This window comes from Hevea brasiliensis, chromosome 15 (genome assembly GCF_030052815.1).
Source record: "Hevea brasiliensis isolate MT/VB/25A 57/8 chromosome 15, ASM3005281v1, whole genome shotgun sequence".
Lineage (NCBI taxonomy): Eukaryota > Viridiplantae > Streptophyta > Magnoliopsida > Malpighiales > Euphorbiaceae > Hevea > Hevea brasiliensis.
In genome coordinates this window covers 3,285,799-3,309,679 of record NC_079507.1, presented here as the reverse complement: position 1 = coordinate 3,309,679, position 23,881 = coordinate 3,285,799, and the positions used below count along the sequence as shown (strand labels likewise).

At 34.8% G+C, this 23,881-nt stretch overlaps 1 protein-coding gene across 12 annotated transcripts; it reads left to right on the top strand.

Moving 5' to 3' along the window:
- Positions 1–1,983: 1,983 nt before the first annotated feature.
- On the top strand, positions 1,984–15,524 carry LOC110664324 (bZIP transcription factor 16). Of its 12 annotated transcripts, none has more exons than XM_058137279.1 (16): positions 1,984–2,273; positions 2,493–2,535; positions 2,652–2,725; positions 2,937–3,016; positions 3,104–3,167; positions 3,248–3,319; positions 3,415–3,489; positions 4,384–4,473; positions 4,575–4,634; positions 4,737–4,906; positions 5,508–5,568; positions 11,118–11,160; positions 11,253–11,542; positions 14,242–14,319; positions 14,416–14,541; positions 15,118–15,524. In XM_058137279.1, exons 5-16 carry the CDS (start codon positions 3,111–3,113, stop codon positions 15,232–15,234), a joined length of 1,239 nt encoding a protein of 412 aa, XP_057993262.1. In that variant the 5' UTR covers positions 1,984–2,273; positions 2,493–2,535; positions 2,652–2,725; positions 2,937–3,016; positions 3,104–3,110; the 3' UTR covers positions 15,235–15,524. The 12 variants fall into 12 exon arrangements, with proteins under 12 accessions (XP_057993262.1, XP_021679648.2, XP_021679643.2 ...); XM_021823956.2 differs by having other exon boundaries at positions 1,984–2,314; XM_021823951.2 differs by lacking the exon at positions 2,937–3,016 and having other exon boundaries at positions 3,060–3,167.
- The last annotated feature ends 8,357 nt before the right edge of the window (positions 15,525–23,881 follow it).

Sequence of the window (23,881 nt, the reverse complement as noted above, 5' to 3'; positions counted from 1 at the left end):
CTACTTTTAAAATAATTTGCAATGAATGCTAAACTAATCCTTGGGTTCTAAAAAATCCTATAACACTTATGAGCAAACTTCAAAGTCTTTATCACAAATGGGTCATTAGGGCTGCTTCTACTAGCATATATTATAAAAAGACACTTTTTCTGACATTTAGCCCTAACCCTATGTGGCTTATTTTTTATGTACTTAATTTTCAACCCTAGCTTTAAAATATCTAATAATTGCCTCTCTAAATTTTATTGCATCTTCAAATTCCATTCCTAAACTAAAACTTGGATTTTTAGAATTTTTATCAAACTTTGTCCTTTTATTCCTCCTGTTAAACACCTCTATTATTTCACCCCCACTTGATTCATTGAGGGACTCATATGAACTAGGGTCATTTGAGGAAAAATACTCACTAGCATTGCTCTTACTCTCCTCACTTGAACTAGACTGTTCATCCTCATTAGGGTCATCAATAATTTCTTCACCTAATGATTCCTTATTTCCTGTCTCTCCATTACCCTACCCTTCTACGCCACCACTATCCTACTTTTCTACCACACAACTTGACTGCCTTGCTGCCCCACCACAACCCTGCCCTTTTACCCCATCACTTGACTGCCCTTCTACCCCACCACTTGACTTCCCTTCTACCCCACAACTATCAACTATAGGGACATCATCTCCTAAACCACCAAAGTCTCTAACAAATTCATTAATATCAACATTGTCCTTAAAAATACATTAACGATTTTCCTCTTTATTAACAAAACTAGAATGTGTCTTTATCCCTTTCTCATTAAAACATTGACCTTCTGCACTTTGATTCCCATCACCAAATAGCTTATCAATTACCATAAAATTATTCACATTAACATTGGGTTCGCTAGGGCTAAGATCTAAGGAACTGGCAATGAGTGGTAGTGAAGGGAAAGATTCACATCTTTATGGTATGTCCACCTCATGCTCCCTATATAAGTGAATCTCTTTTGCCTTTGCAATCTTGAAGGATGAATTGTCATCAACTAATAAGAACAATCCTTCATTCATTGACTTAAATGGTTCTTGCACCCTAATTCTTTTCACATTGTAGTATTTTAAATGCTTTTTAAATACATCTCTAAGATCCCAAATACATAAGTAATTCGGATCAAAGTCATTAACTAAAAATGAGTCCCTCCCTTATATCTAAGAACTCCATTTTCTTCCAAAAAATTTTCCTCATAATGATGTAAAAGATCAATTAAATGCATTGACTAACGCTATTAATCCCATTCCACATCATACAACCAAGTGGATAAAAAAAAAAAAGAAAAAATAACCGAAAAGCCAAAACAAGAAAGCATCAGAAAAAGATAACTAAAAAAAAAAATGTAATGCATTAGAAATAGTAAATGTGCTTAATATAACATTCTAAACATACCCATTCAAATTTCAAAGCTATTTTGTCCAAATTTGGGACCGCTTTTAAACTTACCTTTAAAATAATCCCTATTCTAATTACTCCCCACAATATTGAGTAATTTAAAACTATTTCCTATACTATATCTTTACCCAAGACCCAAATCCTATCACATGCAAATCTTAATATATGACCCACGACAATGATATTAACTCATGCATAACAAATGTATTCAATAAAAATGTCAGGAAAAAAAGTCTTATCATTGTCACTGTTGCTTAGGATCCATTGCTTAGTCACATGCATGTAGTGTCATCTTCCGTGACCAAGAGCAGTTAGCGTTTGTACTTTCTAGAATTTTCAGAGAGAATAAAGTTTTTGCATATTGTTTGTTGAGAAAGATAATGTATATTAAGTTATTGGTTTTGGAGATTTGTTTAGGTTTTGGATAATTATAATGAGAAAATACCCACCTAAATTGGTAGAGTTACATTGACCATGTCAATTTTGAGCTAATTTAGTGTTTTAATTAATCGTGATGGATTAAATGGCAAAAAAATTGACCAAAACTTATGTGATCATTTGATCAATTCTCAAGGACTGAATTGAGCCCTTGCCAAAATTTTATTTTACGAGTGCTAATTACTTGCCCCTTAGCAAAACAATTAGTACTAAAATTTTCTTTTAAATATAAACAGGAGATGATAATGAAACAAAACCTAAGTTGGGTTATTAATTTACTCGAAAATTTGAGCTTCCCCAATCACTGATGACCGTAATCAAGACCAATAGCCACCATCATAAACTAGGAAAAAACTCGCCTAGTTGGAAAGGTTTTCTTTCCTCTGCATCAGCGACTACAGTATGAAGACCACAGAATGTGAGCCGTGAACCTCCAACATCTACACCAATAACTCACCCGTAATCCCAACAAACCCTAGTTTCCGATCTCCCCCAAATTCTCACCTTAATTTTGATTTTTGTTTTTTATTTTTGTCAATGCTCCTCCATTATTATCTCCTAGTCTTTTCTTGATTGACTTCTGTAGCCTCCATTGTCGTTTTCGGTTATCAATTTCTTACATTTCTTACTCTTTCAGTGGATCAGGATTCGATTTTGGTCTTTTGAGGTTCTAACAACTGGTAATTGAATTTGGCTGAATTAGTTAGTTTTAGCTGTTAATTTCAATGCTAGTTTGAATTGTTATACCTATTTTAGGGTTTTGTTTTATTAGTGTTTTTTTTTTTGGCTTCTATAGACAGGTTTCCATCAATCGAATTAAGGTTTTGTTTTGTTGGTTTTCGGTTAAGTGATACGCTTTTAAGTCTGCAGGTAAAATTTCTCTCTATATGCATGATAGCATATCTTCCTTTATACAATCAATAGTTTGTATCTTCAGTTATTAATTTGAAGTTGTCGAATTATTCTATTTTGCAAATAGTATTCGTATCTATGTATAAGCCCTTATGCGAATTTGCTTGTTTGCTCGGAATCTGTTGAACTTATTAGATGCTTCCTTTTCATGGGTTGGAAATGTTTGCAGCAAATTTTGGCACTGCTGATTCTTTTTCTTAGCAATTTCAGGATAGGGTCTACTTTGAGTTGTTTACCTGTGCATAACGGGTAAGAAGTCCCTATTGTGATGATAATGTTGGTTTTATTGTAGGATGGTTTGAAGAATTATTGAAAAGATTGTTTAACTATGGGCAGCAGTGATATGGATAAACCAGCAAAGGAGAAAGAGGCAAAGGCCCTTGCTGGCACCACTGCGCAGGTCTACTTGTGTGTTTATTGAAGTCATTATTGCTCGTTTTAGATTACACACTTTTACCTGCTCAAAGTGAACCACTTTAGTCCTATGTTCTTCAGGAGCAGTCTTCAACCACCAGCACTGGTGCTGTAAATCCTGACTGGACGGGATTTCAGGTACTACAGATAACGTTTTTTTTTTTTAAAAAAAAAAAACCTTTTTTCTTCATTTAGTACTGGGATTGTCAAATGTGTTGTTGTTTCTTTAACAGGCATACTCTCCTATACCTCCACATGGGTTCTTGGCATCAAGTCCCCAAGCTCATCCTTATATGTGGGGGGTTCAGGTATTCATAACTTCTTATTGACATTTAAGGTTTATGCTTCAAGTATTATTGAAACTAATGCATATAACAGCATAAACTGGCTACATTTTGTTGTTATGGTTTAAGTTAAAGATTGAATTTTTTTCTCTCAAGAAAGAAGGTAGCGAGCAGTTTGGAGAGAGATTGAAGTAATGAATCTCTTAACTATCTTATTCTGGAGATAGAATGAACTAACTAGACCATTGGCTTCTAGCTAAAATGGAGCTGAACTTTCATGTTTCGATGAGCTTGAGCATGATATTTTGCCTGATTGAACTTGTTCATTAGCCTAGGTGAACATGTTTTTCTGTTTTTAATCTTTTTTTATTAAGATAATGCTACTTTTAAAAAAATTATTAAGATGATGCTACTTTTTATAACTTGTTGCAAAAATAATTTGTTGTTTGTTTTTATATTAGTTTTGCTTCAAAATGTGAACCACCTTTTGTTATGATATTATTTTTAAATTTGTCAGGAGTTACATTCATATCAGAGCATAATGCCTAATTCAAATGAGGCTTTTTCTCAGCTTGTTCTGCTCCGTATTCAATTGTTAGCTTTTCCATTGGTTTGAGCTAGATGCAATTCGTAGGGTTGAATTAACATGACCATCAATTGAAATGTATCTGTTGGCTAATGTACTACATGCCCCTAGCCATCAAAATGTAGTAAATTGTTTTTGAATTGCATAAAAACTTTTGTCTTATCTAATCTTCTGATGATTTAGATATTCTTTATGCTGGTGTTGCCTCACAGTCTTCAAGTGTGCTTTAAATGTTTCCAGTGTATTAAGTTTCTTATTGTTCTTGATCAGTTTATGTAATTCACCTTCTTATTGGAAATTGGTGCAGTTCTAATGTAAATTTTTTATCACAGCATATCATGCCTCCATATGGTACGCCACCACATCCATATGTTGCAATGTATCCTCATGGTGGCTTATATGCTCATCCATCTATTCCTCCGGTATTATTTTCTCCATGCTCTACATATTTTTTTTCCTTGTAAATTATCGTGTTATCTTCATATTTTTTATTCATCCAAACGCTAACCTTTTCATTATATAGGGATCTTACCCTTTTAGTCCTTTTGCAATGCCTTCACCGAATGGTATCAATGAGACATCTGTGAGTTTCCTGTGCCTAATTTGTCTTGCAATTATTTCTCCTTATAAGATACGTTTGACCTTATGCTTACGTAGAAATGAACTCATACTAAGTTTGGTATAGGGATATACACCTGGTAGCACAGAAGCTGATGGAAAGCCATCTGACGTGAAGGAAAAATTGCCCATTAAAAGGTCCAAAGGAAGTTTGGGCAGTTTAAACATGATTACAGGGAAGAGTAATGAGATTGGTAAAACATCTGGAGCGTCTGCTAATGGAGCTTATTCTAAAAGGTAATATTGCCTGACATGTGCATGAATGGAATATGTGGTGTTGGATAATTGTAATATTTGTTGGTAGTAAAAGTTATTGGTCTTTGCATTTTGTTCCAACGTCCAAGCTACCCATTTATGCACCTTTGATTCGGCGTTTGGATGAAATTGTATAGGACAGAGGGAGGAGGCAAGGGTGAAGTAACTGCCAGTTTACAACTGGAAGATATTTATTTGGATGTAAGGAAAAGCCACTTACGGAAGGACCTTTCTCTGCCTGCCTGAATCATCCTGACCAGATTTATAATTTTGTGCTGTTTCTTAATTAATTTAATCCATGAAAGTTGTTTACAGAAACTAAAAGGATATGTTTTCAACCTACTATCTTATTTTTGAAGATTATATGTCAGTAGCATTTATAGTTCCAGGGAATGGAAATCCAGTATTGCTCAGGCTTACTGATTTGTGTTTCTTATTATTTTTCCGAGTACTGAGAAACGTCTGATTATTAGAATTGTTAATGGGGTTAGGTGGTCCCTTTTTTTCAGTGTCTATTGGCTGCATTGACTTATTGGTATTCACAAGTACATCAATTGATGTTGGAATTACTCTTGATATGTAGTGCTGAGAGTGCAAGTGAAGGTACAAGTGAAGGAAGTGATGCAAATTCTCAGAATGTAAGTGTAATGCAGCTAACTCACTTTAGTGATTTATCTTAACTTCTATTTACTACCTTCAGCTCTATTCTATTTCATCAGTCGCTTCAAATGTGGATTTTCTGGTTCGTTAACTTTATCACTCAGAGTTGTTTCGATGCGGAGCTTTTTTTTTTGGGACAAGATAATGTGAATATTTAGGGTTTTTTTTTTTTTTTTTTTTTTTTTTTTAATTTTCCTATTTTGTTAAATTGAGGCTGTAGATGTCGTTTCTTATTTTTTTCCATTTTAATTAGGAATTGTATCATGTTCCTATTTCAATTAGGAATACTTATCATTTTTCCTATTTGATCTAAGTTATAGTTTTCCTATTTTATTTAGGATTCTTAATGTGTTTTAGTTTTTCTAGAATTTCTCAATAGTCAATAGTAGATTTATTTTCCTGTTAGGATTAGGAGATTAAAATCTCTATAAATAGGTCTTAATTCTTTGTATTTCAGTTTAGTTTTTGATAGATAATAATATTTTCTACAGAGTTGTCTCTCAAATACTTGTGTATTTGTGTCAATCAGTGTTGTCAAAAGCATTAGGTGCCCTTAAGGCGAGAAGGTTCTCTATCGCCCAAGGCGTTTGCCCCAGTGAAGTGAGGCGTTAATTTATTCTAAAACAGTAAATAATTAAATATACACTGTAAAAAAATCTAACATATTACACAATCAATAAATTGTCAAATTTCATATTCATGTTTCATAATATATTGTATATTTTAAGCTTTAAGATCAAAATAATTCCTCTAATAAAACAAATGGTAAAGCAAAAACCATAAAGCAAAAACCATAAAGCACATAATATAATTTAAAATTCTAGATGCATTATTCAATTTCATTCATTATGTTATGCAAACTCAAAATCCAAATTCTCTAGTCATCAAGTGGATGCCAAAAGGTGAAAACATATTTGGTTAGCTTTTCTTTCTCTCAACACTTTTTTTTTTTTTTTTTTTTAATTTCTCACCTTTTTCTCACTTGGGGCGCTTGGTGATGCTTCGCTTGGGTGCCTAGTTGAAGGTGCCTCGCCTAGAGGCTTCCCAAGCGAGGTGCCTAGATTTCAGACAGATTGGATAAACGTGGACAAATTCTTCAACCATGCGGGCATAGCACTTGAAAAAGAGTCAAATGGTGGCTTGGTGGTTGAAAGGTGGAGCGTTTGCTTGGTGGGAATGGCTACAATCTAGAAGGAAGTGAGAAGGGAAATAGCCAATTTGTATGTGGTTATGATAAAGTATTTGCTGGAAAAATTTTTTTTGCATTTATATTATGAACATATTTTATTCCGGCAGAAACAACATTGTTAGCAAGAGGTCCAACCAAAGCCCTTAGTGGCTGAAAAATGAAAAACTAAAGAAACAAAGGGAGCATCGGGATTCAAACATGCAACTTGAAGTGAAGGAGTCTAAGTTTGAAGCGTCTGAACTACAATCTTTGATCGAGTTTGCTTTTGCTATGATTGAAGATGAAGAGCTTGAGGAACGTATTGAAAGAAAGAACAAATATCACCTTTTGGAGATTCCAATAGAAGTTGAGGAAAGGGAATCCATAGGGACAATATTGGAACTTGGAGAAAATCAAGTCACGGAGATGATAAGGATTGAAGATTTCTCCACTCTTTAATTCCGATGGTTTTTGTAGATTTTATTTGTCCAAGCATAGGTGGATATGAAGAAAAATGTGATGATACTCACTTCAATTTTGTGAAATTCAGCATTGTTGACATTGACCAAGAGGGCAATATGGTGTGCTCCACTAACAAAGTTCCTAATTCTCTTACACTTCAAAATCCGAGGACTGGCTTATTCTAAGTGGAGAAGAATGGTATGGAAGCTAACGGTGCAAAATTTTGGGTCATTGCAAGCTGTTCTAACTCGAGGATGAGTTTTTGCAAGTGAGGAAGTCTGATGCGGAGCATTTTTTTTTTGGGACGAGATAATGTTTAGATTTAGTTTTTCTTAATGTTCATATTTAGTTAAATTAAGGCTGCAGATTTAGTTTCTTATTGTTTTCCATTTTAATTACTATTTGTTTTCTTTTACTATTTCAATTAGGACTAGTTATTAGTTTTCCTACTTTATCCAAGTTATAGTTTTTCCTATTTTATTTAGGATTCCTAATATATTTTAGTTTGTCTAGAATTCCTCAATGGTAGATTTATTTCCTATTAGGATTAGGAGATTAAAATATCTATGAATATACTTTAATTCTATGTATTTCAGTTTAGTTTTTGATGAATAATATTATTTTCAGCAGAGTTTTCTCTCAAATACTTGTGTATTTGTGTGAGTGGTATTCTCTTTGAGCTTCAAGCTGCATCAAGTTCCTTTGTTTTGCCAGAAGAATTTTTTTTTCTTGTTTGCATGCCTTTGTAAATGTTTTGATGAAATAGTGTAGTTCATATTTCTCAAGCACATGTGGGTATTATCGCTGCTAACAGTGTATTTATAATGAATTATGAGGATGAAAATTTGGTTAGAGTCAATGTTGATTTCCTTTCCTTTTTTTTTCCCATCATTTTTTTCTTTTCTGATCAAGGAATACATCATAATACTGATGATCATGTGTTACGTACGGTCTATTACCAATTTTGATAAGTGAATAAATTTTTTGGACATGTTGCTATTATCACCTTTTAATGAATGGGCTGAAAATCACACCACACAAGTAATTTCTTTCAGGTTGTCGTCAGCCTTGTTTTTATCCTGTTAACTTTTCATAATTAGCACAGTATACAATATAGCTTAATATTGCAGTAGATGTGTGCTTATCCTAGGGTAAAGCAAAAAGATACCATGTAATTGGCACTGTGGCTTCCTGTGAATTTTTACTAGCCTGAAAGTATATCTGTAAGGAGGCATGGTTAGAAGTGTCATTATGTCAAGATTAAGTATTAATTTGTGTCAATATGTCAAGATTAAGTATTAATTTGTGTCAATATGTCAAGATTACTAGAGATAAATTAATCTATGTCCAACTTAATTGTAATTTTGTTTACCCTGGTTATGGCTTGTCTAACTTCATCAGTTCATCTACCTAATAGGTTTGGCCATTGGTAAGGAATTAAGCTTCTTTGGGATTATGTTCCTCAATGTCATTATATTTAATTAGGAAACAGATTTTTCCATTCTTCAAGATGTCAAAAGTCAAAGGCATTCTCCATATGAAAAAGTCATTTTGCACAAGATGGACTAGAAAGCATAGTTTATGAATAACCATAGTGATGTAGAACAAAGGAAAGAATCAAAAGCAAAGAAAAAAATCAAGGACCAATCCTTGAAGAAAAAAGAACTAATTCTCAAAGTTTATTGATATCATAAAATTGCCATAACAAAAAAACTGCTAACAATGAAAAACCTAGGTCTTATTTATAGGATTAGGAATCTCAATCTCATTAGGATTTTAAAAACCTAATTCAATTATAATTAGGAATTGAAGAATCCCAATTTAATTAGGAACCTAAACTATTTAAGATAATCATAAAAAAACTAAAATTCTTATTTTTTATTTTTTTTTTCCTAAAATAAATACTCCTAAAATCTTTAGAAGTGTATTCTGTATCACATAGTTATCAAAGGCGCGCTTGAGGCGCAAGGCATATGGGGCGCAGGGGGTGGAGCCTCGGGCAAGGAGAGGCGCTCGGCCTCACGAAGGTGCACCCAGGCATGCCTCATGCAGGCAACCTTCATAAACAAAAGGAAAAAAAAAAAAAAGAAATAGTCACAGCCCACAAGACGTCAAGGCTCCAAAGAGCTTTCTTCTTCTCTCTTTCTTTTTGCTTTCTTCTTTTCTCTTTCTTCTTGCTTTTCTGCTGCTTCTTGAAGCCATGAATTTTCTTTTTGGCTTCTTGAAGATGTGATTTTGCTCCACTGCTTTTTTTTTTTTTATTCTGTTGATCCTCTGCGGTGCTTTTTGTTCTTTTTGCCATTGACGAACTTTATTTTCCACTTTTTTTTCTTTTTTCTGCAGTGCAGGGTTTTGATCTGATTTAACAATATTATAATAAAATATCTAATGACACTATATATTTGCATATAGGTACATATTCAAACCCCAACTTTCGTAATTAGGTATCTATATCTCAGAAGCTTAATTCAAGAAAAAATTTAATTAATTATATATAGATTTGAATTTACATGATTTAAGTTATGTTTAAATATTATTAAATTAAATATATAGTAAAAATTAAAAATTTAATAAAATAGAAAATTAAAATTATCATTTTAATATTAAATTTGATTAAAAGTAAAATTAACATAATACATTTAATAATAATTTCCATTCATATATGTAATTTAATTGACAATGGTAGTAGTGCAATAAAATAAAATAAGCAATAAAATAAATAATATATTACTTATATTTTTATTTATAATTAATATTATATTAATTAAATTTATAGTGCTTATATAATTTATTTTTATGAATTGTTTTTTTTTTATTTTTTCGCATCACTTTGCTCAGGTGCACAGCTGTGCCTTGCGCTTAGGTTCAGGACCCACTGGCACCTTGGTGCGCCTTGAGCCTTCAATAACTATGTGAATAACTGAAATTTTAGAGTATATAAAAAATGATAATTGCTGGATCTTTCAGGTACTGGTTCTTGATGATATATAGTAATGTGAAGAGAATTCTAATTACATCAAGAAGTTCCTGGAAGAGAACATCTTTATCTTGCCTCCACAAATATTTTTAGTTTTAAAGACCATTTCTTTGATAATGCTGCAACTAGGTCTTTAGTTTATTGGCAAAGTTTTGGGACTTCATGTGCTGCTAAGATGGTAGACACCTATTGCACCACCTAGCTTTGAGAAGCCTATAAGGGACTATGATAGTATTAACTGTTTATTAGGAAAAGAGGTCTTTCTTTTGGTTAAATCTTTGGTGTCTGAGACTGAGTATATTTAAAAATATGTTTTCAACTTTTCTTCCTCTTTTTTGAGGATTAGGGTGATGCATAGGTTCAGGACTGGAAGGAAATTCTACTGTCTGGCCTTGGGGAGATCTAGGTCATTTTGTTGTTTTTATGGATAAGACCATTGAACTGCTAATTTGTGTCAGTATGGCCTTTTTTCTTATTTGAATGAGATCCCTTGGGATTTTAGAGGACTGTCTTTAGCACTATTTAATATGATTAGGGTGTCCCTTCTCCATTAATTGTTTGTTTCTGTGTTTGTTGTTTGTAATTGTTAAAGAGGGTACCCTATCCTCCGAGTTGTTTTCTTTATTCTTATTAATAATATTTCTTTTCTTTTCTTGAGAGAGAGAGAGAGAGAGTGATCAACTAGGGCTGGGGAATGATGAATTTTAAAGCTTTAAGTATTGTTACTCCTTAAGATGAGCTCTTTAAAAATTTTCCTGATCTAGGCATATTTTTGAGATAGCGCAATTGTTATCCCTAGTAAATTTTATGGGTACTACGATTCATGTTATAGGACAAGGTCTTAATCTTATTGAATCAAGACAATTTCTTTATTTGTTTCCTTGTAATAGGATTTTCATATATTCTGATTTCCTTGACCCTTGTAGGACTCACAAATGATGTCAGGTGGAAGGCAAGATTCTGTTGAAGGTTCAATTGTAATAATTTTTTTATATCAATAGTCACTATGTTGGCAATTACATGTTTAATAATGAAGAATTTGTATAATATCTATATTACAGCTGATGCATCTCAGAATGGTGGTTCTGTGCATTGCCCTCAGAACGTAGGACAGAGTATGCCTAATACAATCATGAACCAGACAATGTCCGTCATGCCAATACCGGCTACTGGTGCCCCAGGAGCTCTACCTGGTCCCACAACCAACTTAAATATTGGAATGGACTACTGGGGAGCCCCAGCTTCATCTGCTATCCCTGCAATCCATGGGAAGGTTCCAAATACTCCAGTAGCTGGAGGAATTGTTTCTACTGGATCTCGGGATACTGTTCAATCGCAGATTTGGTTACAGGTTAATCTTTGTCCGTGAATTGTTGGTTTCAAACTTTTGGAATTTCTTTTTCTTGTCATTCTTTTACACCAACTGTTATGAATTTTATACTCACAAACCTACCTAGTGCACTCTACTACTGATAAAAGTAAATTCTTCTTCGTTTTAGGTTATGATATATCCTGGATGATATCTGTAATTTATTAATTTTTTTTAAAAAAAAAAAGGCAGAAAAGGAAATATCCTTCGGGAGCTTAGGGCTCTCTTAAACTCTTCTAATGCATGGGAATTAAGACTTGTGGACAGGGGGTTTAATTAAGCCTTGCAACTGCTTTTCTTAATCCGTAGCATTACTCGGTCATGCACTCGTGTTCTTAATTTGCTTATTGGTCATATTCTGAATTTCTGATAGTCCACTCAGTGTTTTAAGCAACCATTTAAGGTTCCAACTTCTATGCAAAATTGGTTTTGTCATTTTCTTGTATCTAGATTTCAAGTTTCGTCATGTTAATTGGTAGTTGAAACAATTCACTCATGAAGCAATTCAAATTTCACCATCTGCAGAATTTAAATTCTGTTTCGTATCAAAGCACCTTTCTTATAGACAGAATAAAAGTAATAATTCTTTGGGAATTTGTAACATAGAAATTGTGCTTTGATTTTGTTTGGTGTCTACTCAATTGAGGTATATGACATTAATGCATCTCTTAAAGCCCTGTTTTACTGCAGTTTTAGATTTAGGCGAGGCTTTGTTTTTTTATTTGATGTTTCAGTTTCAGTGTTTTCAGTTATTGCCTGTTAAGTGTTTCTATGGTTTCTAGGCTTTGTATACTGGTGTTAAGGAAGCAGTAGCAGAGATGATTTCTTGATATGCTAGATGCTTTAAACTAAAAGGGTATCGCATCAAAAATAGTTGCATTTTCTACCCCAAAAAAAAAAAAATAGAAGAACTGCATTTTATGGTTTAGTAAACTGAAGAAAGTAAAGAGAGATATGGGGAGAAAATATAAAATGATTTTTTAGTTGAAGCTTCAACTTCACAAAGTTCTGTTTGCATTGGAGATTTCATCTGCCACACTATATGTATTTAAAATAATGGTAAAGATATGTGATATGTTGGTGCTTGCAATTAGGGGAGAGTAGATTTTGGTTTTAACCAAATAACTGAACCAAACTGATCTAATTTGGTTTTTCGATATTTCAGTTCGATTTTGGTTATCATTTTAAAAAATTTTCAGTTTTTCGGTTCGGTTATTTCAGTAAAAAAACTGAACTAACTAAACCGTACCAAAGTTTTATGCATGTACTTTGTCGTTTTGCATCCCTATATATAAGAATTTCTATGCTGTCATCATTTTGCCTTTCACGTAGGCAGACCCAAACGCCTCCCTTTCTCAGTTCCTCTTAATCTTGCCTCCCCCTCTCTCTGGCTCTGCTGTTCTTCTTCACCTCCTCCTCCTTCACCACCTTCTCTTCATTTGCCTCTCCAGATCTGTGACTTGTTGCAGTCTTGGTCTTGCCTCACTGCATGTTGCTCCTTCTGCCTTGGCCACTGCACAAGGTCTCGGTCTCACATCCTTTCTTCATGTTGCACCTCCCTCAGTCTTTACTTTCTACCCTCCTTCGCCTAGTCACCCATCATTGAGGAGAGAGGAGTCTATTTGTTGGTTCTCTCTGCATGCAGACATTAACTCTCTCTCTCTCTCTCTCTCTCATCTCTATTTTTGCAATTTTGCTTGGTTTTGTTGGAGGCATTTTGCAATTTTGTGGGTATTTGGTACCTTGGGTGTTGCAGTTTTGCTTGCTCATCTGTTCTTATGATTTGGCGTGTAATTTTTCTTGGTTTATGCTTTTTTTTCTAATATATCATCAAGTAACTTGCTTTATTTTTGTTGTAATTCTGCTAAGGAATATGTATTTTGGAGAATCTGTTTTTTTTTTGTTCTTGGAATTTCTCCTTCCAAAACCCGACAAAATCGAAGGGAACCAAACCAAGCTTTCAGTTTGGTCCTTGATATCAGTTCAGATAGGTTCAGTATATATTTTTAGATTATGGTTTGGTTCAGAATCAAACCGACCGTTTGAACACCCCTAGCAATGGGAAGCCCTGGTGTTTTGGTGATTCTAGTGCAAGAATATTGTTCAAAAAATTCATACTCTTGAGAAAAGGAATTGAAGTTTTGTTATTAGAAGGCAAGATTGTGAGCAACTTTGAAGTGGGAGGGAGGGAAGTAGGCAGTTGGAAAATTTGAAATTGTAAATGATTGTCAGTCTTGTAGAATATGGATAGCGGAGAGTGGGAGTGTTTACCTTTTCTTATATTTTTAAATAAAATTAATATATCAAATCCCATTTATATTTGACTAGAAAATTATTGACATTTATGGAAATCTTTTTCTTCTGCTACCCTTCTTGCTTTCGACTAGATTAATTGCCTTTAATAAAATAAAACTGCTGAATTTGGTCTGGCCCTTTGAAAGCTTCAAAATTGTTTGGTTCAAATTATTAGTTACCAATTAAATTGCAAATAGTTTGTCAATATTAGTTAATAATTATGTTATTAACTATGTTTGAGTTCTGAATCAGACCCAATTGAAGTGATAAAAAGTATTTTATTTGAAAGACAGTAGCTTGTGAGCTGGACGTGTATTGTATTCAATTACAATGATCATATAGTCTCTTATGTATTTACATATTTTAAGTAATTTATTTATTGATAGGATGAAAGAGAGGTGAAGCGACAGAGGCGAAAACAGTCAAACAGAGAATCTGCTCGCCGTTCTAGGTTGCGTAAACAGGTAATCAACTGTTCTTCAGAATCCAATGCTTTGCAGTTATATCCCGGCATATGCCTCTATTCGTATTAACTGGGTTGTGTGTGGGCATTGAATCAGGCCGAATGTGATGAGTTGGCCCAGCGTGCTGAAGCCCTAAAAGAAGAAAATGCCAATCTGCGATCAGAAGTAAACCGGATCAAGAGCGACTACGAGCAACTTCTTGCGGAAAATGCATCTCTCAAGGTGATGTTCTCTTCCTGGTTTGATCTGTTTAATTTTGATTCTTTTTTTTTTGTTTGTTTGGGGGGAGGGGGGCGGCGCTTTACTGCTCATCACCCACCCATCCTGTGCTGGACATACAATGAAGAAGTGGTTAGCAGATTGTAAGATATTTCCATCATCAAATTCATGATTATTTAGGTCACTATGACTACACACCTTGGAAAATTTTACTTGGAAGAGAGCCAATCCAGTGGTGTGCAGAACTATATTAGAAATTCAAGTTGGGAAAAACAATTAGGAATAATTTGCAATGAAGGTGCTTTTTATTTTTATTTGCATTACAGTTAAAAATAAGAAGAAAAAACTGTGCACTATAACACTATAGTGTGGTTTGGCTGTTGATTGAAAATGATCATCTTCACAAAAGGCACTCAAGACACCACAACAAAGCAAGTCTTCTTGGACAACAGAAGTGCTCCACATAAAGGCAATATCCCCATTTTAATGCATTATAAAACAGAAATGTATAGAATTAATAAAGTCATACTTTCAATAAAATCTCCGCTATGATACAATTTTGGTGATTTATTATTGCAGGAGAGACTTGGGGAATTCGGTGGGCATGAAGAGTTTAGGTCTGGCAGGGATGAACAACATTTGAGCAATGATACACAAAAGAGTGGACAAGCAGAGCTTGCAGAGAGTGGTCACTAGGACCTAGCTACTCTGTTTAAAGACACATTGCAGGAGCTTACCTAACCAATTAGCAATAGGAGTTGTTTTGCATAGCTTGTAGTCTATATTTATGAAAGCTTACCTTTTACAGTTTTAGGATCTGTTAATCTCATATCTGCCGAAATTTCTTATTGGGTCTGCCTGTGTAACAATTGAAGAACTTGGGATGGCATGCGGAGTGAATTTGTCATACCCTGTCCTGACTCCTGAGAGGGTTGTATTTATACTAAAAAACTTTTATATTTTTATTAACTTTGTTTATCTTGTAATTTTTCTTTTCATTTTTTTTTGGCATTTTTAACCTTTTAACCATGTGATTAGAGCCTTAATAAGATACATTTCAGGGTAGTAGTTTACGAAGTAGAGACCTTGACCTGACCACACGCGGATATATCTGAATTGAAGAAGTAAATGATATATAATTTTTTGTCAATGAAGAAGTTCAATCCTTAGTGTTTGCTGTCTCGAGTAATCTCAACATTCTACACTTGGCTTTTTCAATTTTAGTCAAATTAGATAATACTTGTCAATCTTGACAAATCCTTTTTGGGTTTTAGATTCTAAAGCAGACAAACAGGATGAGCCTTTTGAATAAATTTTCCACTTCCTCTGCATATTCAGGAAAAGAAAAAGCCTGCATGGTGGATGGATTTTTAACAATATTTCTAAAGCAAGTTCTATTGCTGGCACTTTTGCTGTAAATGTAACCTTTATTCATCATTTTTTTGTCTGTGTCAAGCTCTTAATTATAAAATTGAATTTGTTTCGACTCATTGCATATTTCTGGAGTTGAACACAAGGAGGACGATGGGCAATGGTAGATTGCAAGACGATTTGCATCTCTTAGATGATAGTTGTGGTTTCTCAAATCCTGTCACAAATCAAGTTTTGTTAGGACAATCTATGAATGCTAATGAAGAGATCTAGTTGCATAAGCGTCTAGGGCATACATCTTTTTTCAATTTCAGGGAGATTATATCCTATTTTGTTTGAACAATGTAAATCAGATTTGCTAGTTTGCGCCATTTGTGAACTTGCTAAACAAACAAAATATTCGTACCCTTTGAAAAATATTAGAAGTTTGGTTCATTTTATGACTATTCAGTATGATGTATGGGGGTTTACCTAAATGGTTTCTTTATCTTATTATAAATGATTTGTTATTTTTATTGATTATTACACTAGAATGACGTAGGTTTATTTGATGAGAGAGAAAAATTAAGTGTTTCCTTCCTTTCAACAATTTCATAAAATGATTTGTACACAGTTTAATGCTCAGGTCAAAGTTTTAAGAGCTAATAATGGTGTAAAATATATGAAATGGAGTGTTTTAGGCTTATTTGGAGTCACTTGGCATCTTGCATCAAACCAGTTTTGTTAATACTGGTATACAAAATGGAGTGTCTGAGAGGAAAGATAGACATTTATTTGAGGTAGCTCAAGCTCTCATGTTTACTATGTGGGGCGGCAAGTTGCTCTCCATAACTGGTTTAGCTTTATCTTCCCATAACACTACCATGGAGTTTAGATATAAACACTTCGAGAGATGAAGGATTGACTAGAGTTGCCACTCGGATGATAACTAGGGCAAAAACTTCAGAAGGGATATCGATGACGACTTTACCCTTCGCAAAGGTCTACTACCCTTCTCTTACTATAAGGCCAATAGCCTAGGTTATAGTGGGTAAGGAAGAGGGATGGTGTTAGGCACCCTCTCTACTTGGATTTACCCTAAAATAAAGGCCAGCCTCCTACTTGTGTTTCTTATATCCTGTCTTATTATTTATTTATTAATGTTCTTGATCATAAAATGCAAATATAGATTAAACATGCACATATTGTTTATTTAAACATTCGACACTCATTATATGTGCATATAAATAGCCTATGTCATGCTTGGTTTCTATGTTTAACTTATTACCCCATTTACCTTATTGCCCTATTTAACATGTTTTTAATATATTTTATACTTTTGAGTTGATCTTGAACATGTTGGAATAAATAAGTACATAAACAACCCTAAGCATACATCTCATGTCTCTATCATGCATAGCTTGTTTTATTTTTACCTTGTCATGACCCAACCTATGGGCCGGACCGGCACTAGGATCTGGGCTAGCGTAAAGCCCTCGAAGCCTATAGTAAGCCTAACTATTCCTTAACCCAATCCTAAGGCCCATTTAAGCTCAATTTCAAGAATTCAACCAGAACAGAGTCCGGTCATAACATGGACCATTCAACGGGGAGTTTTTGACTCACTCGACCTGTAAGCAAAATATATAACAAATTGGGAAGCTCAGCTCACCCTCCACATACTCATCATGTCACAAAATCAAATGGGAGCTCAGCTCCCTCATTCAATCCAATCACACGCACAGATACATGCATTTAATGCTCTTACAAATTCAACATAAAATTATATTATAATCCCAAATTGATTAAAATACTCCTAACACATGCGTGGTCTAGAATTTAATAAAACTATACAAGCATAATAGACATTAATCGATTGCCTGCTAAGGAGAGAGGCAGGTTAGAACTCAACAAAAAATCTCCTGTATCCTAGAAAAATAAGGTGAATAGGAGTGAGCGTTTGACTCAAAAAGTAAAATACCGATTTTTACCATAATTTCTATAGCTATCTAAATCTAATAAATCCTGAAGAGTGGAATGCAACACCAACATAATTTTCATACAAATCACATCATAACAGCAAAAAGGTAATTTAAAGCACTCACACACCCAATAAAATTCAAACAGTACATATATGGGAGCTAATCCCCTATACAGCTTTCTTAATCCAACCTTTGCTAGTGAGTACATCTCAAGTCGGACTTTCGCTTAATAGACCAAATACGGGGGGCCAGCGAGATCATCTCAAGCCATGCCTACCCCGACTTATCCATAAAAGGATCGGATCCTAGCGAGTCACACTCCAGCCGCGTCTACCCATCCTGTCCATATCCAACACCACACACCACACACCACACAGACGCCAGCACACGCACACTGCTCCAAATTACCATAAAACAACATCCATCGCACTTCATCAATTAAGAATGCAATATAAAATATGCCTAGCGTTTAACTACATAGATATATATTTATAAGTGATACGTGGGCATGCTTGAACATATAATAATATTGAAATTATAATTAAAATCTATATTTTACTCAAAGACGTGAACCGAGGTCATTATGGCGGCTAGGCGAAAGAGGAAGGCTGTCCAGGCTCACCTAACAATTTCATTATAATTATTTAATATAATTGATTCAATACAAGCTTAAAAGGAACCAAAGACACCCTAAGTCGTGCCGAAAATCCGACAGAGTCTCCCCTATACTTAGGACCTACTCAACTTGCAAAAGGGTTCAAAATACACTTCTATATCTATAAGTCATACAACCACAACTCAATCATATCACATGGCCTCTCTTGGGCCCATCCAAACAGTCAACCACCACAATTTGAAAAATTACCATTTAGTCCCTACAACTAACCCTTTTGCAAAAACTACCCAAATGAGCTCTAAAAATTCTAAAATTTTTGCCCCGCAGTCCTTAGCAATATTATTAAGTTAATGCAAAAGGAATTATAATTTTCTAACCTACTACAAATATTTTATAGATTTTTAATCAAAATCAGTCCTAGATAATTAAGAAAAATGAGGGTTCAGGTTTATCTATGCCAATTCTGACCCTTGGGACGCGTTCGAGGCATTGAAAATGGTGGGGTAGCAAAAAATCTCGACTCGATTCTGAAGCTTTCCTGATAACCTGCCTGCCTGGCTCGAAATTACAAACCCAAGCAACTGTCGAATATCTGCAAAATGAGCATACCTACGTGAAGCCCACAACACGAGGGTTAGTATATAATTTTTATGAAATTTATTAAACTCATGTAATGCCCGAAAAAACATTGCAAAGTTCTATGGGACCCACCAAAAAATGGTGTCAGAAAAATTTGAAATGGGTATTGCCGCAAAGCTCTTGTCGAGAGGATCACTCCGATACTCTTGAATTTTTCGTGGGGTTCACGGTTTGCGAGAAATCTAGTCCAAAAGTCAAAATGGGCTAAAACTTCTGAAGTTTGATTTGTACAAACTAGGAAACGATACCTTGCAAACTTGGTATCTATATGATGCCCATGAAGAGAGGAACATTTTGATACCAAGAACGCTAAAAACGGTGATCGGAGGAAGAAGTTATGGCTAGAAAATGAAAAAGAAGAAATGAAAAGGAGAGAGAGAGAGAGAGAGAGAGAGAGAGAAGAAAATGGTGGGGGAGGGGGACGCTACACGCAGAAAGCTTTAAAGTTGTCTTTTTTTTTCTTTTTCTTTTTCTTTTATTATTTATTATTATTATTATTATTATTATTATTATATATTTTTAATTATCTTTCTTTATTTTAAATTCAACTCAAATAAATCACACAATATTAATAACTTAATATTTTCCTTTTATTTTATTTATAATTTAAAAAAAATTCGAGTTGTTACATTCTTCCTCCCTTACAAAAAATTCGTCCTTGAATTTTTTACATAAGACAGAATAAAAGAACAGAGTTACACATTGAACAAATAAGGGTACTTGCTACGCATGTCCTGCTCTGACTCCCAGGTGCATTCTTCCACTGATTAGCTCCTTCATAAAATCTTAACCATAAGAATCTATTTTGATCTTAGTTGCCTCACTTGGTAGTCCACTATGGCACTGGCTGCTCCTCAAACATCAAGTCTTCTTTCAGCTCTATTGTATCGGGTTGTAGCAAATGAGAAGGATCAAGTATGTATTTCCTGAGTAGGGAGATGTGAAATACATGATGAACATGAGAAAGGCTGGGTGATAACTCTAATCGATAGGCAACTACTCTAACTCTATCAGTAACTTCAAAAGGTCCAATATATCGAGGTGCCAACTTGCCATTCTTTCCCAATCTCATAACTCCCTTCATCGGAGAAACCTTCAGGAATACATAATCGCCTACTGCAAACTCCACATCCCTCCGTCTGAGATCAGCATAACTCTTCTGCCTACTAAAAGCCGTTCTTAATCGTTCCCTGATTAAAGGAACCATCTCAAAAGCGTATTGCACTAGGTCTACATGATGCACCTTTGCTTCTCCCATTTTCGTCCAGCACAACGGAGATCTACACTTTCTGCCATATAATGCCTCGTAGAGTGCCATTTCAATATTGAAATGATAACTGCTGTTTTAGGCAAACTCCACCAAGGGTAGCTGATCATTCCACTGACCTCCGAAATCCAAGACACACATACAAAACATATCCTCCAGTGTCTAAATTGTCCTTTCGGACTACCCATCTATCTAGGGTGGAAGGCGGTACTGAAGTTTAATTATGTGCCAAGTGCCTCCTGTAGCTGTCTCTAAAATTGAGAAGTGAATTGGGGCCCTCTATCAGATATTATGGAAGCAGAAACTCCATGCAATCTGACTATTTATTGAACATAGAGCTTGGCATATTGTGCAACAGAATAGGTGGTTCGCACAGGCAAGAAATGAGCTATTTTAGTCAGATGATCTACAATTACCCATATCGACCATATCCCCGCGTGGCACGAGGCAACCCAGTTACAAAATCTATCATGATCATTTCCCACTTTCATTCCGGGATAGGGAGCTCTTGCAGCTTTCCTGACGGCCTCTAGTGTTCAAACTTCACCTTCTGACAAGTTAAGCACTTGGACACAAAATTTGCTATGCCCCTCTTTATGCCATTCCACCAGTAGCTATCTTTCACATCATGATACATCTTGGTGGAGCCTGGGTGGACAATGTAGAGTGTATAGTGTGCCTTTTACATGATCTCATTCCTGAGGTTGTCCATGTCGGGCACACAAATCTTGGAACCTTGTATAAGAGCGCCATCATTAGCAAATCCAAATTCACATCCTTCACTCTGCTGTACTCTTTCTATAATTTTCATCAATTGTAAGTCCCTGTATTGAGAAACTCTGATTCTGTCTCATAGGTTTGGTCTTACAGAAAAATGGGCCAGTAATACCCCCTCATCTGAAATATCCAAGATCAGACCTTAATCCATCAACTCATGTATTTCCTGAATCAACGGTCTCCTCTCTGCTGATATGTGCGCCAAGCTGCCAGATGATTTTCTGCTCAGAGCATCTGCTACTACATTGGCCTTCCCAGGATGATACTGAATGATATAATCATAGTCCTTTAGAAGCTCCATCCATCTCCTCTACCTTAAGTTTAAATCCCTCTTTTGGAAGATGTACTTCAAACTCTTCTAGTCAGTGTATATGTAACACCCTCATTGTAGCAATTACGTACATTCTACTGTTCCGGTGACCGGTGTTGGTCCGGACAGCTAGAATGTTCGAAAAAATATTTAAACTAAAGTGAGGAGTCATAAATAACTCAAATATTAATAAGAAAAATTTAGGAAAAATTTTAGAAATAAAATACAACCAAGTTAAACGAGCCGGTGCCCAAGCGATGGGTAACCAAAGGGAAGTTGCGGATCTCGCAACGAGGAGCCCTAGACCTGGGGAAAAATTCATAAAATAATTTTTGGAACTCCAGAGAAGGGTCATTGAGGTTCCTATGTCATTAGAATGCCAAGAAAATACTTAGAAAAATTTTTCAATCGGTACAGACAATTTTGACCCGTTAAGCCAAACGGAGGGCATTTTGGTCATTTCGCCTTCAGAGACGATTTTTGGCCGACTTGTCCAGTTAAGTAAATAATTATTATGATCTAAAATATGAATAAATATTGCTAAAAATTAAATTAAAAATAAATAGAAAAGAAAGAAAAAGAAAATGACTTAAATGCTTAATTATGACATCACCATGATGTCATTTAAGTGCCCTCCACTAATCACCATTCAACAACACAACAAAGACTCTTTAAAAAGAGAAAAATGGCAAATTAAGAAACCAATTTTCTGGTTCTTCTTCTTCCTCAAAACGTGAACCTCCCCTCCATAACCCTCCATGAAAGTTTCCTTTAATTACTTCCATTTCCCATGAAATTCCACTACTAAACCCTAAGTCACCTTCATTAAAACTTGTCCACTCATCTTGGGGAAGTGTTTGGCAGCCTAGAAAAGGAAGGAAAGTGAAGTTAAAGCTTGGAAAATTCTGCCCTACAAGAGGTTAGTGCACCTATCTACTTAAAACCCTTATTTTCTATGTTAGAGACTTGAAATCAATATGAATTTGTGGGTTAAATGAATCAAATTTGAGTGTATGCCTACCATGAATTTCGGCAGCCCTATTGAAGGAATAGGAATGAGTGTTTTGTTAGACTTAGAGTGGACTAGAAATGATGTTTAAGGTACATATACACAAGTATAATGAATTGGTATGCTAACTAAGGTAATTGGTGTAACCCTTGAATTTGAGCTAGGGTTTAGGAGTGAAAAATTGGACTTGGCTTATGAAATTGTTAAAGAACATTCTAGTGGTCAATTAGTGACCATTTGAGGAAATTTGACCATAATTGGGACTGAAATATAGAATGGCAAAGTGAATGAGTATACTGCCTAGAGAGTGCAGCATGGTGGCTGAGATTGCAGCCCACTTAGACAGCCATAACTTTGGCTGTGTAGGTTCAATTGGTGTTTGGACTAGACTTATAATGGCACAATTTTTCTGAAGAAACCATGCCCAAAAGACCAAAGCAAGTGGACCAAAAGTTGGCCCCAATCCGGATACCCTGCAACAGCACCTGCAGAAATGACCAAATAAACAGTAACTGTTCATTTGGCCATAACTCACTGTAGATATGGTCAATTGACCTGAAATTTTTACAGCAACAAGATAATACATAGAAAAACAACTTTCATGAAGAAACCTACCCCAAATTATGACCAGAACCTAACCAAAATGGCAGTCACAGTCACTGTTCATGGTACTATAGATTTGGTAAATTCTGCAGAATTGAAATCCGGCCAGCTGTGGTTTTTGGACCATATCTGGAGCTACAAAACTCCAAATGGAGTAATTCAAAAAAATAAATTCAACTAGACAAAATAAGGAACAACTTTCATGTTTACCATTTCCTCAAATTCCCACTGCAACAGGACCCAATGGAACAGTAAAGTTGGGTCACAAAAACTGAAAATTCTGCTCTTTTGGTTTTAGGTTTGGAAATGGATTTGGTGGTTAATTCCAACAAGTTTTAAATGTAAAATGTGGTACATTGGGGGTGCTAAAACCAATGTACCTATTTTCTATCCAAAAGTCAACATTTTTGTTGACCAATGAGGTGAATAGTGACACTAAACTTGAAATTCAAAGTTTAAAATTTAGAAATGCATCTAGGGGACTTTAAATTGCAATTGACAATTAATACTAGCAAATATAAAACTCAAAATATGGGATCTTGGTGTAATTAGAATTAATATATCCATTAAGTATAAAAAAGTCAACATTTTGGTTGACTAGTAGGTGAATAGTAATCAAAATGATTAGTGAATTAAGATGAAAACCTAGAACCAATTCTAAGCTTAAATGCTTAGAATTGTATGACAAATGTAGGCTATGCATCCTAGTCAAAATTGTTAAAAAGAAATTAAGGCCATAAATTTAAAATCCATGAAATATTCATGGATTACTTGAAACATGAAAAATAAG